The sequence below is a fragment of the Sorex fumeus genome, unplaced genomic scaffold, assembly GCF_029834395.1.
Source record: "Sorex fumeus unplaced genomic scaffold, SorFum_2.1 ptg000034l, whole genome shotgun sequence".
Classification (NCBI taxonomy): Eukaryota; Metazoa; Chordata; class Mammalia; order Eulipotyphla; family Soricidae; genus Sorex; species Sorex fumeus.
Window position 1 is genome coordinate 31814821 of NW_026606091.1, and position 16904 is coordinate 31831724.

The 16904-nt window shown below is 51.4% G+C and overlaps 1 protein-coding gene across 1 annotated transcript in view; it reads left to right on the plus strand.

Annotated features, from left to right (window-relative positions):
* CCDC180 (coiled-coil domain containing 180) overlaps positions 1-16904 on the plus strand; it is a 61859-nt gene that overhangs the window by 17567 nt on the left and 27388 nt on the right. Inside the window, exons 13-22 of the mRNA XM_056117464.1 lie at positions 467-640; positions 1440-1555; positions 3609-3735; positions 5987-6026; positions 6185-6265; positions 6539-6663; positions 8704-8900; positions 11819-11994; positions 13753-13933; positions 15003-15149. Coding sequence (XP_055973439.1) covers positions 467-640; positions 1440-1555; positions 3609-3735; positions 5987-6026; positions 6185-6265; positions 6539-6663; positions 8704-8900; positions 11819-11994; positions 13753-13933; positions 15003-15149 — 1364 coding nt within the window. The remainder of the gene's footprint in view (positions 1-466; positions 641-1439; positions 1556-3608; positions 3736-5986; positions 6027-6184; positions 6266-6538; positions 6664-8703; positions 8901-11818; positions 11995-13752; positions 13934-15002; positions 15150-16904) is intronic.

Consider the following 16904-nt stretch of genomic DNA (forward strand, 5'->3'; position numbering starts at 1 on the left):
AAGAGGCAGACAAAAGGCAGAGGACCAGAGGGAGCCTCTAGTCCTCAACATGCCCCCCCACCCCAAGAAGAGCAGAAGCTTCTGTTTCTTGAGTGCAGGCAGGAGTTGGCTGTTGTTAGAGGCTGAGTGGGGGCCGCTGGGAAGGGAAAGCCCCAGGCTGCACTCCAGAGTGGCTGCTGCTTCCTTCCAGGCCCTTGGGTCCCTCCTCTTCTGGCCAGCAGCATCAGTGAAGATGGACAGGTGTAGTGACGACATTCAAAGATCAGCCAGACTGTGGGCTGGAGGCAAGGCAGAGTAGAAAGGCAGTCCCCAGGGACAGAGGGCCCCGGACCTCGGGGCAAACCCCCAGGGGACCCAGAGGTTAGCCAGTCTAGGAAAACATCATGAACCCTCTGGGCTGGGCAGGCCGTTTCCTGGTCCCAGCTGCCTGGCCCTCCAGGCTCCCTCTCTGGGCTCTGCCCTGCAGAAATCCTTTGAGACCCTGGCCAAGCAGATGGAGCAGCAGAGCACTAGCCTCTTCAGCTACTTCCAGGAGGCCATCCAGCTGTGGGAGACCCACCAGAACATGCTGTCGGTGCGGGAGCTGGAGCTGGAGAAGAGGATGGAGCAGCAGCGGCACAAGCACAAACTGGAAGACCAGGTGTGCGCCCGGTGCCCTGGGTACCACCCCACAGCTCCTCAGGAATGGGCCAGTTGCATGGTGGCTCTGCCTGACACCCTGTGGAGGCAAACAGCATTCAGCTGGGGACCCAACAACACAATCCAATCTTGGACAAGCCCACTCCGATCCCTGCTTCACACACAGCAGACAGAAATGACTCCCCCACCTCCCATCCCCACCCCACCCCAATGCATCCCAGACTCCGCTGTCAAATGCCAAGCTAGAGCATTGGAAGCAATGAGGCAGTGAAGGTCCCTGGGCAATGGGACCACGTAGAAGAGAAGCAATTAGCCAGAGCTGGGTCTCGGCTGCATCATAGTGGGTCCCGGTGTCTACATCTGTAAGAGTACAAGTGAGAGACAGGCTCGGGGGTATGCAGGATCTGTCCCGGGGTCTCCCTGTGCCTTTCCACTCACGAGTGCCTCCATCTGCCTTCACAGTCTTATGCAGAGGGGAGAGGGGTAGGGAAGGTATCTGGGGGGCTTCCCAGCCTCTGTGGGTGGGAAAAAGTTGTCCCTGGATCTCGGGGGCTAGGGGGGGGGGTTGTAAAGTGCCCCAGGGAGAATGTCCTAAACAGGGAAAAGTAAGATCCCAAAGCCCTAGAACCTGGAGTAAGGCAGCGACACACTTGGGGCCCCTTTTGTAGAAAATTAAAAGAGAGGCCTTGGCCCACCCCTGGCCCCCGGACCCCAGTTTTGCAGAATGTCCTTGTGTGTCCCTGATGCTGAGCTCCAGCGACCAGTCTCTGGCTTCCAACTCTCTTGGGGGCTACTTCCAGGTGCAGGAGGCCCACCTGGACAAAATCTTGGACAAACTGAGGCAGCAAAACCACGAGGAGACATTGAAGTATCACCTGGAGAAGGCCCTCACTTTCCTGAAGGATATGCAAGCCAGGTATATCAGTCAGGCCTGTGAGGACAGAGAGTGGGCTGGGGTGTGTTTTCAAGGGCCTTCCCACATCTTTTTTTTTTCTTCTTGGGTCACACCCAGTGATGCTGATGCTCAGGGGTTACTCCTGGCTCATGCACTCAGGAATTACTCCTGGTGGTGCTCAGGGAACCGTATGGGATTCTGAGGTTTGAACCCGGGTCGGCCATGTGCAAGGCAAATGACCTACCCGCTGTATTATCGCTTCTGCTCCCCTTCCCACGTCTTTTTAAAATCAAAAGCTCACATATTCTTTATGAAAGAGGGAGAGAGAGAGAGAGAGAGAGAGAGAGAGAGAGAGAGAGAGAGAGAGAGAAACCCTGCCAACCAATACAAACATGAAGAAAATTTCCCACTTTTTAACCTCCCAGCTCTTCCATTTTATGGACAGAGATATTTATTTATGGGGCCAGGCCCTCACCTGGGCTGTTTTTCCCTCAGAAATGCCAGAAAACCATGCAAGTTGCTACAGAGCGATTTCGTTTTCCGTGACCAGGTAGACCTCACGAATGAGAATGTTTCATGCTGATTTTTCCATCCCCCCCTCCCCACAACCCATAATCTGTTTCTGATTGGTTCTCGCTTTTCGATCATCAAAACAGTTCTCTGTGGGAACTAGCCCCCACTCCAGGTGTGCCTTTTTGTAACTGGCCATGCGAGGGCCAGTCATACTGAAATAGAACTGCACTTTTGAAGATGACAGACGGGTCCTCGCTTCATTTCTCTAGAAGCAAATGAGCAGCCTCCTGGTGCCCAGGTCTTCTTATTAGGGAAAGAGGTAAAGGTTTGGGCCTCGAAGGGTTTGATGAGGGCAGACAGGAAAGGAGAAGCGGCCTGCCAATTAGCAGAGGAGTCCCTATGCCTGTGCTTTCCAGATGTTCCACAAAGAGCCCTGTTTGTGCAGAAAAATAGCCAAATAGCCAAACACACCTGCAAGAGTGATGCCACTGGGCCCTGGGGGGCTTATGTGAAGTGGATCCACCTCTGCCACCCCAGGACTGGCTGGGAAGACTAGGACTGATAAAGCCTGCGATGAGCCCCTGCACAGCAAGCCCTCGAGTCCCGCCAGTGGGCTGGGTAGCCGTCAAGTCACAAACGTCCACTTGTTCTGCGTGGCACAGGAGTTAATCCCCACCACCCAATTTCTCAGCAAGCCATGCACGTGGGCTAGAATCGCTCTTTGCAGGAAAGGAAAGTCTGTCGTAGGTCTTGCCATCTCACAGGAAAGAATTTCAGGAGGAGATGAGCAGTGAAGTCAAAACAGTTTTTATGTGGAGGTTTTTGAGGAAGGGGAAGAAGGGAGAGAAACAAAGAGAGAACTCGCTTAAGAGAGAATGCAGCCTTCTCCCAAGGCAGAAAGAGCCCCCTACCCATATCTCAGCATTGGACAGGAAAGCACGCAGTTGCATGTTTCGAGAGGGGAGATGTGGGTGACACACGGCTTCAGGCACCACATGCTCTTGTCCTCGACACATGAACACCAGCAGTACACAAACGAGCAGCACAGCATACGTGTGCGCTTTTCTTGTTCAAGTTGGCTTTTATGGGGTTTCTCTCAATCCGCCCCATGTGGGGCTCTCTACTGAGATAAGAGTCCCCTTGGTAGGGTGATTGCCGAGGGGGTAGAGTTAGGAGTAGCGGATGGTCTTCTTTGAAACTCCTTTTCTGGACTTTTGTTCCTGCTGGAGCTTCTCTCGGTGGCAGGGGATATGTCCAGCCTTCTCTGGTCTTTGCCAGAGCCAGGTAAAGGTCTTCTTAGACCTTATTTCCTGTGTTCGCAAGATGGGCTTTTTGCAGCCTTGGAGCTATTGGTTTTCTGGCTTCCCAGGAATTCCACTGCCATGGGGGCCCTTCCCTACGACCTGCCAGCCTCAAGGGGAAAGTGCCCTCCGCACTATGTGCCAATCGCCCGCTCCCATCATGGGCTCACGGGCTGGGTCCTGGCTGAGGCCTCCCGCACCTAGCACCCAGCACCCAGCGCTTCTCCTTGCCTGCCCCTCTTTGTCTCCTCCCCTCCTAGGTATAAGACGTTTCACATCCTCCTGAAAAACGAGGCCATCCATTACCCAAGAATCATCCTGAAAGAACTCAACGCCTACAGCATCTCCCTCAGCAGATACTTCTACGTGCGCGAGATCTTTGAACAGGTGCTGCAGGATACCCCCCAAGCACAGCCCTTCCCCTGAAGGGGCCATGCGGAGGGAGGCTGCCTGGAGCCCCTTTCCTGAACCCCTCTCTCTTGGGGCTGCACGAGTTTCTCCCCATTGGAGGTTTAGGGCTAAGCTCTTGGAGGCCCAATTGGCAATCCAGTTTTGTTTCTCAGTCTCTAGGATCATGGCCATTAAGCAGCTTGATCAGGAGACAGGCCATTCGTGGGCAGCAACTCGGGGTCTCGTTGGGATGGGGTGGAAAGGGCCGGCTCCACCCCCATCCCATAAGGCTCGGTGTGTCTCATCACTGCGGGCCCAAAACTAACTGTCCAGTGGCTTCTGGAGGATGATGGCCACCGGGCCGTCAGGGGGAACAGGTCAAGGCACAAAACCTATTCCCACCTGGGGTGGCCCGGCGCCGGTAGCCTACTGCAGGGACCGGACGCATTTCTGCCACAAGCCACTGGGTTTCGAGATTTGTTTCTGAGTCTCTGGGATCATGGCCCTTAAGCAGTTTGATCAGGAACCAGAGAGGCCATGCCTCCAATTATATAGCGGAGCTGGAGGTGGTTTGTGGGTGTGGCTCTCACATACCCAACTTTTTGGGTTTTTTTTTTTTTTTTTGCTTTTTGGGTTACACCCGGCAATTCACAGGCTCTGCATTCAGGAGTTACTCCTGGCGGTGCTCAGGGGACCATATGGGAAGCTGGAATCGAACCCGGGTCGGATGCATGCAAGGCAAACGCCCTACCTGCTGTGTTATCTCTCTAGCCCCACATACCTAACTTGGCCGTTTACTTTCTTGGTAAACTTTGCCCAAGTTTTTGGGGTCTGGCCAAAGGCACAGCAGCAACTTTGGGGTATCTGGAAGTCTGAAGGCGCCATCAGGCTGCTGATGCACTCGCCTCACAAGTACAGATTGACCTGCTGGTGGCACCATACCCCCACCAATTGGTAATCCAAAGCCAGTGAAATGACGTTTGCCTTTCAGCCCTCCTGCCACCAACCTCCACACACATGCTGCTACTTACCCCTCAGAAAATACATACCTCTGGCTGCACTCCTGTTCAGAAGCCCCTCAACCTCTCTGAAGACCCTGCCAAGTCCTCCCTCCTACTGTGTGACCACAGTCCCCTTCCCCTCCTTCTCTCAGACCCTTTCCTCTTCCCAGCTCTGCCCCTGTCCTCTACCTCTCCCTCTCCTCTGCTGGGACCCTCCTGTCCCCGCACCCCAACCCCTGCCAGCCTCCCTACCCCCTCAAGCCTGCCCACCCCCCGGCACTGCCCCTCACTGTCCCTTCCTCCTCCTCCTTCTCCTGTGCTGGTGTGTGGGTTGTGGACAGATACGGGAATTCCCAATCTGTCTGTGGCTTGCCCCAGAGTGAGTTTTCAGAAGGGCACAGCTGCCCAACCAGCCTTCGTTTCTCAGCACAGGCCCTGCGCAGATTCCCCCACAGCACCAGGGGCCCCCGGTTGCAGGAGGACCTGGGCTGCCCTGTTCCGGCATGGCCAGAGCTGGAAATGCTTGTGTGGGTGGCAGTGCGCCTGGTGTGTGCCTTCCCATAGAAGCAGGGTGGGGGTGAGGGTGGAGGGTGTATGGAGGGGCGGCTCCCCAAAGACTCCCTCCCCTCACCAGGGCTCTGCAGAGATGTGGAACTCGGGCTCTCAGACAGTCATCTCCCCTCTGCCCTTGGAGATTTTCCTGGTCACCTGGCTTACAGGACAGGCACTTTTACACTCCCCTTGCATTTAAAGGAATACCCCCCAATTACCCGGATTTTACGAAGCTGGGATTCCAGTTCAGAGCTGTAGACTCACTGTGGAGGACATAGCATGTCCATACTGAATCCATGAGGTCAGGAACCTGTTGGGTCAATGAAGTGGCTCTAATATCACAGAAACTCAGATGGAAACCACGAAGCCCTCCCATGCAGTCCTTCCTGCCCCTTAGTTTGCATCCCTCAGTTGATTTGCATCCCTCAGTCCTCCCTTGCCTTTTGCCCCAGATTGACACCAAGATTGTCTCAAAATGAGATCCTTTTTGCACTAGCATCTGCGATGCAGTGAGCTCGCTAGCCTTGTTGGGATTAAGGGAATTGGCTGCCTGGCTTGGGAACCCTCAGATCCCCCATGGAACGTGAGGCTTCAGGGGAGCGTGGCTTCTCATCAAAGAACAGAGATGCTCTTGGAAGTCCAGCTCTGGAGGAAGGCCATGCCCTCACTCCACACCCTGTGTTTTTCCCTTGTAGAACTCGAATGGGGAAGTCATATTCAGAATCAGGGAACCAGGTAACACCTTTGTGATTCAAGTCCAATTCTCTCCAAGTTCGTTGTTGTCTGTTCCTTGTTGCCTATGGTTCTGGACCTTGGGTTGGGCTGGGGAGGGTAAATCCATGCTACTCTGGTAAACCTGGTTCTTCTTGTGTCTGGGGCCTGGTCATCCACAGAAGCACATGAAAGAGACCTCCGGGAGAGAATGAGGAAACAGAAGGAAAAAGGCTCTGTTGAACTGAACAAACTAGGGCGAAGTGCAAGACAAGAATCCAGTCTAATGAGTGCCACAGAAGACTCAGAGAGAGGGCACAGTACAGAGTTGGGGTCGCAAGCAAGCCTGCAAGAAGAGCCTGCAGTGGGCGAAAGAAGGGAGGCAACAGTACAGGGAAGAAGACAGAGGGACTCAAGAACATCCCTGAGCCAAGAAGGGAAGGAGACAGGGAAGGAGGAGGAAGAAGAGGTAGAAGAGAATGAAGAGGAAAGGAAGGAAGCAGAGGAGGCCGGGGAGCAGGAGGCAAAAGGGACAGAGGGGGGCGAGGAGATGGAGGAGAAGCAAGAGGAAGTGGAGGAGCAGGAGACAGATGAAGAGGAGAATGCAGAGGAAGAGGAGGAGAAAGTCCAGGAAGAAACTGAGAGTGTGTCTGTGAATGAGGTAAGCTGGCAACCGATTCGTACTTGGGTAGGGATAAGTTTGCTGGATTCCCTGGATTTGCTGAATTGTACCCTTCAAACAAGCTGGGGTCCCCCAGTGGTGGTGTCTCCATTTTTTTTAAAAAGGCAAACTGCTGCCCACCTTTTATTTTTGTCAATAAGTTTGCAATTCCTCTCTCACAACAATGCTTGTTAGCATTCTTCCTCACTTTGCATCTCACATCCTGGAGCCTCTTGTAAAGTTACCCCTCACTTCTAAGGCTGCCCTTGTCCTGCTCTCCATTTCTCTGTGCTGTACAGACACACTGTGCTATTCCATGCCTTTCTTTGTTCATTCTTTGGTTGCACAATTTAAAAAAAGACCCATTTCCAGGCTCTGGTGTAATTTTCTTAGCATGCAGGAAAGTGAGTCATGTGCTTGCATCTTCTCCTCCAAACACTAAAACTCACAAAACAGTCACAAACTCCATAATGGGAAGGTAAAAGTCACTTTTCCTGAATTTTTTAGGGGGGGTCTGGGGGGGATGAAGGTGAAGGAGGAATTAGATTAAGGGGATGGCATATGAGACTTCTTTCTGAGCGGGGATCCCAGATCAAATGTACAAAGGCATATGAAAGAAAGGAGTACTGGAGACCAAGTATAAAAGAGTGAGTTATTTGAATTATTGTCAGTCAATGCAGGCTTACATATAGAATACCATAGCTTGGGTGGTAACATAAACAATTAAATTTTATCATGGTACTAGAGTCTGAGAAGTCCAAGACCAACAATAAGCAGATTCAGTGTTTTATTAAGGCTAAATTCCATGTTGAATATATGGCCTTCTTCTCCCCCTTCTTCCTCTTCTTAGCTTCTTCCCTTTCTTCTCCTACTTCTTCTTTTTCCTTCTCCATTCCTTTCTCCCTTATTCTCCTTATTCCCCTTCTTTCTTCTCCTTCATCTCCTTCTTTCCCCTTTCCTCCTCCTTCCCCTTCTCCTTCTCTTTCTTCCTTTTCCTCCCTCTCCTTCTCTTCCTTCCACTCCCTTTTCCTTTCTTCCTCCTCATTGCCTTTTCCTCAACTCCTCCCTTTATCCAATTCCTCCTCACCTTCTTCTTCCTCTTCTCCTCCATTCCCCTCTTCTTCCTTCTCCTTCTTTTCCTCATTCCCCCTCCTTCCTCCTCTTCCCTCTCCATCCCCTCCTCCTCTTCCTTCCTTTCCTCCCTTCCTATTTCTCATTTCTTTTATTTCCCTTTCTTCTTCTTCTTCACACATAGAGAGTAAATGTTCTGCCACCGAGCTCCACCTCTGATCCTCTGATGGCTTTATTCTCTCAATGTCCTCACAGGGTAGAATAATCAAGGGATCTCTCTTAGAATCTCTTTCATTCCATGCGTAAGGTCTCTGTCTTCATGACCTAATCATCTCCCAGAGGCCTTGCCTCCAAATACTAATATACTGTGCATATGAATTTAAGGGAGGTGCAATAGTCTGTGGCAACTGTGCAGTCATTAATCAGCTCCAGCCAATAATACTATGTTGGCATATAGACTCAGGATTTCCAAATTTTATACATTTTCAAAGAAATCAGATGTCTATGTTGAATTTCCCAGTTTTTTTTAAAAAAATTTTTTATTAGTGAATCACCATGGGGTACAGTTACAGACTTACAGACTCTCGTGCTTGCGTATCAGTCATACAGTGGTTGAGTACCCATCCCTCCACCAGTGCCCATTTTCTACCACCAATGGTCCCCGCGTCCCTCCCACCACACCCACCCCATCCCCTCCACCCCACTCCACCTCTGTGGCAGGGCATTCCTTTTTGTTATCTCTCTCCTTTTGGGTTTTTATGGTTTGCAGTAGAAGTATTAAGTGGCCATCATGTTCGGTCTATAGTCTACTTTCAGTCAGCATCTTCCATCTGGATGAATTTCCCAGTTTTAAATGGTGAAAGCATTAAATGGGTAGAAAACTTGATTCGGTCAAATTTCAATCTTCTGTCATTAAGAAGTCTGTCTGATATTACCAATTATAAAGTAGTATTTTCTGTTTCGGCGAAGTTCCTAGAGGATTCTCAGGTGGAGATCCCTCAAGAAGACATGGAGTTCTTCACAACCTCGAGTGGGAACACTTACTTTGTCTTCCTGTTTTTGGATGAAGATGAAGACTACTATAACCTGAACATGGATGCCCCCTATGCTCAGTTGCTAGAACAAGTGTTCATACCATCCTCAGTCATCTCAGAAATTAAGAAACAGTGAGTAGAAAACAAATTTATTCTCATTCTCTTCCCTGAGTTTTTTTTCTTTTTGGGTCACACCTGGTGATGCACAGGGTTACTCCTGGCTCATGCACTCAGGAATTACTCCTGGTGGTGCTCAGGGGACCATATGGGATGCTGGGAGTCAAACCACGTGCAAGGCAAACACCCTACGCGCTGTGCTATCACTCCAACCCCTCTCTTCCCTGAGTTTTCCTAAGAAATCGGAATATTAAAACAAAAGACTAGACTCCTTTCAGTAAAAGGTAACTAAGGGTAGAAATGACAAGTACAGAGGCCAGAGAGATAGTATAGTGGGTAGGATGCTTGCTTTGCACGTGAGTGCCCTGCCCCTTGGTACTATATGGGATCCCCAACATCCCATGTGATCCCCTGAGTATTTCCAGGAGAGATGCCTGAGCATGGAGCCAAGAGTAACCCCTGAGCATTGCTGGGTGTACCCCTCTCAAAAAGCCTCCAAAAATAAAAATCACAATAAAAGTAGCTCTTGTTCAGAAATTATTTGCAGTCACAGGTATCCTCTATAAGAGTGATCCTTCCACCCACCCCCCATAATATCCCTACCCCTGCCACCATCACCTCTTCCAAGATGCCTTGCCGACTTAAGTCTTGTCCATGAAAAATATCAGTCTACAAGAATGCTCCTGTATTCTTGATCCTGGAACATTTCTAATCTTGGGGCTTGGTTGTTGTTGTGGGGGGCCACACAGAGTGGTGTTCAGGGGTCACTCTTGGACGTGCTCAAGGGGCCATTCGGTTCTGGGGATTGACCACCAGGCTCCCACATGCAAAGCATGCACGCCAGCTTCTTGAGATACCACTAAAAATGAAATATGTATTCTTCAATGTGACCATAAAAACTCATTTTTATTTCTGAGTAGCGCTCCTTTATCTAGAAGTGCAATTCATTTTATTTATCCATTCTGATACTGTGGGACATTGGGATTGTTTTCCATTTGGGGTCCTACCAATAATGATGTTCTACAAGCCTTCTTTTACAAGCCTTGGTGGGGGGTGCTATGCATTTCTGTTGTCTGTCTCGCTGAGTGGAATGGCTAAGACTCAGAGTTGTAAGTATGTCCATCTGGAGGAAATATGGCCCAAAGATGCTAGGAAAGAGGGTTTTTTTATTGGAGGGGACGGCATACTTGGGGGCAGGTACCATACAGGATACCAGGGATCGAACCCAGGGTGGCCACATGCAAGGAAAACACCCTTCCCCCTGTACTATTGCTCCAGCCCAATTTTTTTGTTTGTTTGGTTTTGGATCACGCCTGGAAGTGCTCAGGGTTTACTCCTGGCTCTGCACCCAAGGATCACTCCTGGCAGGCTGGGGGACCGTATGGAGCGTCAGATATCAAACCAAGTTGAGTCATATGCAAGGCAAAACCACTTACCACTACAGTATCACTCCAGTTCCCTCAAAAAGAGTTCTTGAGTGTTTCTTTTTAGCAGTTTAGTAGTTCACAGCTACATGTGGGAGCTCTGATTGTTCCAAGGCTTCGCCAGGGCTGGTGTTTCCGCAGTTTGATTTTTAACCACTTGGTACATGTGTGGCAGTATTTCATGATGCTTCTAATTTATCCTTTTCCTGACGAGAAATGATATGATGCCGCTTTTCAAATACTTGTTGGCCTTTTGCTGACCTTTTTGTTTTAGGAAATTCCTAATGAAATCTGCACTTTCCCTTCAGTCTATTTCCTTATTCTAAAGATCCTAATGGTACTTTCCTCCCAGATCCACATGTAGAACATGTTTATTCCTGTTCTACTCTTGCCTTCGTATTCTCTTGAAGATCTCTTTTAATGGAGTAAAGTTCTTAATTTTAATAAGCTGAAATTTATTGATTTTCTGTTACCAGTCAGGCTCATTTGTATCCTGTTTAGGAACTATTTGCGTATCATCAGGACGCAAAAATATTCTCCTGTAATTCATTGCAAGTCTACATTTTCATTTAAAATTGATTTGGGGAGCTGGAGAGATAGTACAGCGGGTAGGGTGCTTTCCTTGCAGCCACCCCAGGTTCAAACCCTGGCACCTGATATGGTCCCGTAAGGGCTGGAGCGAGAGCACAGAGGGTAGGTGTTTGCCTTGCATGCGGCCAAGCCGGGTTCGATTCCTCTGCCTGTCTTGAAGAGCCCAGCAAGCTACCGAGAGTATCCCACCCACATGGCAAAGCCTGGCAAGCTCCCCATGGTGTAATCGATATGCCAAAAACAGTAACAAGTCTCACAATGGAGACATTACTGGTGCCCACTTGAGCAAATCGATGGGAGGACAGTGCTACAGTGCTAAACCCCGACAGAAGTGATCCCTGAATGCAGAGCCTTGGTTGATATGTATGAGGTAGAAGTGGGATTCCTATTTTTCCCATGTGGGTATCCAGGTAACCTGCACCCTGTGAAAACAATCTTCTCTCCCCTCTTCTAGCTGGGCTCTCTTCTGCTGCTCTCTGGGCTTGTCATTGCCAAACTCCATCACTTTATTTGATTGCAGAAGAGAGCCCAGCCTCATGTCATCCACCACTGGGTCTGGCTGAATGAATGAGAGCACACCTGCACACATCACTGAGAGTTCAACGGGGCCGGACAGAGGAGGAAGGGGTTGGGGGAAGCCCTTTCTCTGTCCACAGGGAATAGTGTCTCCCTGGCCACGATTTATTTATTTATTTATTTATTTATTTATTTATGCCTTTGGGGTCACACCAAGTGATGCCCAGGGCTTACTTCTGGCTCTGCACTCAGGAATCACTCCTGGCAGTGCTCAGGATTCCGAGGATTGAACCAGGGTCGGGCTGCATGGAAGGCAAATGCTCTACCCACTGCACTATCACTTCAGCCCACTTCCTGGCCACAATTGCTGGCAGAACTTACCTGACTGCCCACTCCCTTCAGGCTCAGAAGTGGCTTCTTTGAGCACCTGGAGAAGTGGTTTGACCAATATTCCCTCAATACCCGGATCGTCGTGGCCACGAAGGTCGATGTGCTAGACTCAGAACTGGAGCTGCGTCTGCACCTGCACCAGCCCAAGGCCCAGAACATAAAACAGGACATCTATAATGTCAGGGCAGGTACGGACCCAGGACCGGAAGGTTGCTGTGCCACTACCCCGGAGACTCTGATAAGCATTGTCATACTTTGAAGGGTCTGTTAGGGGTCACAGCTCCCAGACCGATAGTGAAGAAGTAGATAATTGTATTTTTATTTTTATATATTTATTTATTGCTTTTTGGGTCACACCCAGTGATGCACAGGAGTTATTCCTGGTTCATACACTCAGGAATTACCCCTGGCAGTGCTCGGGGGGACCATATGGGTTGCTGGGAATCGAACCTAGGTCGGCTGCGTGCAAGGCAAATGCCCTACCCGCTGTGCTATTGCTCCAGTCCCCATTGTATTTTTAGACCATTATATTTTTCTCTTACACAAGAGAGTGTTCGGTGCTGAAGTGAAGATTATTGTCATAGCTGCATGGAATCCAGTTCTATTATATACCTGTGCAGATGCTGTGGGTGCAGTACCTTAGCTCAGGAATCAGAGCCATCAGGTTTGATCTTTCTAGCTGACTATGAGCAGATTAACGGGCCTCTCTGATCCCTCCTTCTCCTGCAGAAAGGGATGTCGGTGGTGGGAATTAAGTCTCCTTAAGTGGCACCACGAGGAATCACGACCACAAGTATAAGCAGCTGGTAGACGCCACAGGTTCAAAAAAATAAAAATCTAGTCATTAATTATATAATTTACAAGACTTAAAAAAATTATACCAGCCAGCAGAGCTCCATTGGGGGGGGGGGCACATTGTTTTGTTTTATTTTGGGCCACACCTGGTGGTGCTCTGGGCTTTCTCCTGGCTCTGTGCCCAGGAATCACTCCTGGCAGACTGAAGGGACCACATGGGATGGCGGGGATCACACCCAGTTTGGCCACTGCAAGGCAAGCGTCCTGTCTGCTGTCCATGGCTCCGGCTCGAGATGGGGGCAGGCTTTGAGGTGGATTCCCCTGTGACCAATGTCAGGCCTCATTCACGTTTCCCTGGGAGCTCTGTTATTGACTGTAAAGCCCTGACATCCTCCCACAATCCTACTAACTTCCTTGGTCCTCAGCAGCAAAAGAGTTGCAGAGTCCTCCCCACACCGTTCCCCCGAACCCAGAACCCCGCCAGTGCCCATGGCCTTGGCATCCTGCTTGGCTCTTGGGATCTCATTGTCTTCCCCTGGCACATGGGGGTGTTCATGTCAATAAAGCTGCTCTCTAAACACTGGCTTTCTTCCCCCACCCAAGACACAGGAAGTCCAGGTCAGAAAAGCAGTCCGCCTTCATCTCGGGCTGAGCTAGCTCACTCCTCCTGGTCCCAGGGAGATCAGGTCAGGTGATCAGGGTTGTCTGCTGGCTCCTGCGGACCTTGAAGCCAGCTCCAGGTTCTCTTCATTCCCCCCCTTTAGAAAGGAGTTTATTGGAATTTGGGGTCCTTGGAAATGCGTGTCCAATGATATCACGGCACGAAGCCCTGCTCTGGCCAGTTGTTTCCTCCCAGGTTCTCTGCCCGATGCCTTCTCCCTGGTCCTCTCTACCCATCCGCCTATCACTGACTCTGGTACCCCACCTCCCAGGCTTTCTTCCTTTCCCAGGAAGGCAGGGTATCTCCCTGCCCATAGCCCCAGGGCCGTCTCTCCACCCACACCTCCGAAGCTGTGCCGGACCTAGGACTGGCCAGGGCACCCAGCTGAGGGCTCCCTGTTGAGGCCACTCTTGTGGTCCAACGCAGAGTGTGCCATGGGGGGGGGGGCTCGGAGGTCCCCGAGGCCTTAGCCCCACTCCTCCTCCCTCAGCGGAGCTCTTGCTTCACCAAGAGCGGCTGGACCGCCACTGCGCAGGGGTGGTGGAGGGCCTGAGGAAGGAGCAGCTGATGTTCTACCAGTTCCAGGAAGAGCAAAACATCAAGAGCAAGACCTTCCACAGCAAGGTCGACGACATGGAGCTCCTCATCTTGAACACCACCAAGAGCCAGAGGTGAGCGGCCTGGGGGTCTCCACAGCGGGTGGAGGCTGTAGAGCCCCCATGGAAGAGTTGCTCTGCCAGGAGGCAACGCCCCTCGCAGGTGGACCAGAGGGTCTGGGTGGGGTGGGGGGTCCCGCAGCAGCACCCTTCGCATTTCAGGTCACCTCTGCACAAGAGTGAGTTAAGTGCCCCAAACCTTGAAGTGGAGGTGGGGGATGGGGAAACCCGGGACTCAGGGCTGGAGGTTCACTTCCAGAGAAAGAAAAGCCCTACTGGGGGCCAGAGCGATAGGACAGCAGAGAGGGCGTTTGACTTGCATGCGGCAGACCCAGGTTCAATTCCTGGCATCCCATATGGTCCTCCAAGCACTGCCGGGAGTAATTCCTGAGTGCAGAGCCAGGAGTAACCCCTGAGCCTCGCTGGGTGTGACCCCAAAAGCGAAATGAATAGATTTAATAATAATAATAATAATAAAAGCCCTGGATCGTCAGAGAGTGGTTATGCAGCCCATGGGGTTCCTCTCTGTCCCTACAGAAAGGGAAGTACAGGAGGGTCCAGGGGGAAGGGGGCCCAGGGGGGTCTCCTAAGAGACCCTCAATGTAGGGTGTGTTTAGGGTTGAGTCAGGGCTTCTGGGGTCCCGGTAACTTCAGGTGGGATTTGAGGTGGCGGCTCCTGCAGGGGGGTATGTGTGTGTGTCTGGGGGTGGGGGGGACTGCTGGGGGCTCAGTCAGGGAGCAGGGGAGGCCCTCGCATAAGCCTGAGCACAGTTTCTGAGTCCTCCGGGGTGGGGGGCAGCTGGCGTGGGTAGGCTTGGGTGGGAAAAGGGAATTTGCTGGTAGGAAGAGTGATGGCAGGGAGTCGGGAGGAAGATCCTGCCGGCCCCGGAGACTCTCCTGCCCATAAGGTGGCGGGAGCCAGGGCGAGCCTGGGAGAGCAGCCCGCTGGGCATGCCGCACATGCTGCCTTCCCTACCCTGGGCACCGTTCGTGGGGCGCTGGGGCTCCTGCGGACAGGCGGGCGGGCGGGTGGGCGGCTGCCCTCCCCTCCCGAGTTGCAGGCGCCCTCCTTGCTCCTCCCCAGGCTGCTCTCCCTCAGCAGCAGCCTGCAGAGGGAGCTTCTGGGCTACGTGGACGTGGTCCAGGTGTCCCTGCGCAGCTTCCGCCAGTACCTGGAGGAGAGCCTGGGCAAACTCCGCTACACCAACATCGAGTTCATCAAGCAGTGCAGGTGGGAGCCGCGGCAGGCCGGTCTCGTTTCTCTCCTTCACTTACTGCCACACACTGTGCTGAATGCGACAATGTCCAATCCTACTTCCTTTCTGCTTTTTTAAAATTTTTTTTGCACTCAGGGATCACTCCTGGCGGGGCGGGAGGAGGGGGGGATTGAACCCAGGTCAACAGCAGGCGAAGCAAGCACCCATCCCCACTGTCCTATAGCTCTGACCCCCATCTTACCTCTTTTTTTGTTTTGCTTTGAGTTTGGGTTTGGACCTACATCCTATGATGTTCAGGGACTACTCCTACCTCTGTGCTCAGGGATCACTCTTGGCACTGCTCAGAGGACCCTCCGGGGTGCCAACGATCAATCCCATTTGTAGGAGCAGGGTTGGTTCAGTGGCGATCACAGCATTCGTTGTAGGCTACAACTATCACCATCCAGCAACCTTTTTTTTTCCTTTTTGGGTCACACCCAGCGATGCACAGGGGTTACTTCTGGCTCTGCACTCGGGAATTACTCCTTGCAGTATTTGGGGGACCATATGGGATGCCGGAGATTGAACCTGGGTCGGCCATGTGCAAGGCAAATGCCCTCCCCACTGTACTATCACTCCAGCCTCTCTAGAAACTTTTTTAACCTTTGCGAATGAAAAAACTCAGAACCCAGTGAACATTAACTCCTGTTCTCCTCTCCCCTGCTCCGGGACAACCACTGTTCTGCCTTCTCCCTGTGTGGATCTGAAGACTCTAGGTTCCACATACAAGTGCAGTCACACAGCACTTGGCCACCCACATGCCTGGCTTATCCCACTTTATGCGGTGTCTTCACAGCGTGCCCACACTCAAGCCTGCCACAGGGAGGCACCCCCTCATAGACTGAAGACAGGGCTGCCGGACTTCCACACCACATTTTCTTTTCTTTTTTCTTTTTATTTTTTAATTTATTTATTGAATCACCGTGAGAACAGTTACAGAGCTTTCGTGTTTGAGTCTCAGTCATACAATGATCAAACATCCATCCCTTCACCCGTGCACATTTTCCACCACCAAAAGACCCCAGTATCCCCTCATCCCACCCCTACCCCTGCCTGTGTGGCAGATGATTTCCACTTTACTCTCTCTCTCTCTCTCTCTCTACTTTGATCCCATTCAATATTTCAACACCAGTCCCACCATAATTACTTGGAATTTGCCCCCAACACTCAGACCTGCCGAAAAGGCAACATTAGACAAATTGTTTTCTACTGCTAATTATGAAGAGCATATGATGTCATGCAGCTGCAAGAGTGGCCGAACGATCTTGGGATTCTAAAATGTTAATAATGAGGTCTGGAGAGATTTCTACCAAGAGCTTCCCCATTCCGAGATTCATCTGTGTGTCTCTGGGATCATGGCCATTAAGGAGCTTAATAAGAACCTGGGGCCATCCATGGGTGGCATCTAAGTGTCCTGTCGGGGGAGGGGAGGGGAAGGACCAGCTCCTCCCCTATCCCACGAGGCCCGGCGTGTGTCGTCACTGCTGGCTCATACCTGGATTTTCCAATGAATTCTGGAAGATGGCGGCCACTGGGATCCCCAGAGAACAGGAGGAGGGACAGCACCCACTCCCATCTAGGGTCCACACCACCTTTTCTTTTTTTTTTCTTTTCTCTTCCCCACCTGATGGCACCAGGAGTTACTTGTGGTTCTGCACTCAAGAATTACTCCTGATGGTGCTCAGGGGACCATATAGGTCACTGGGGATTAAACCAAGGGCTGGCCACAG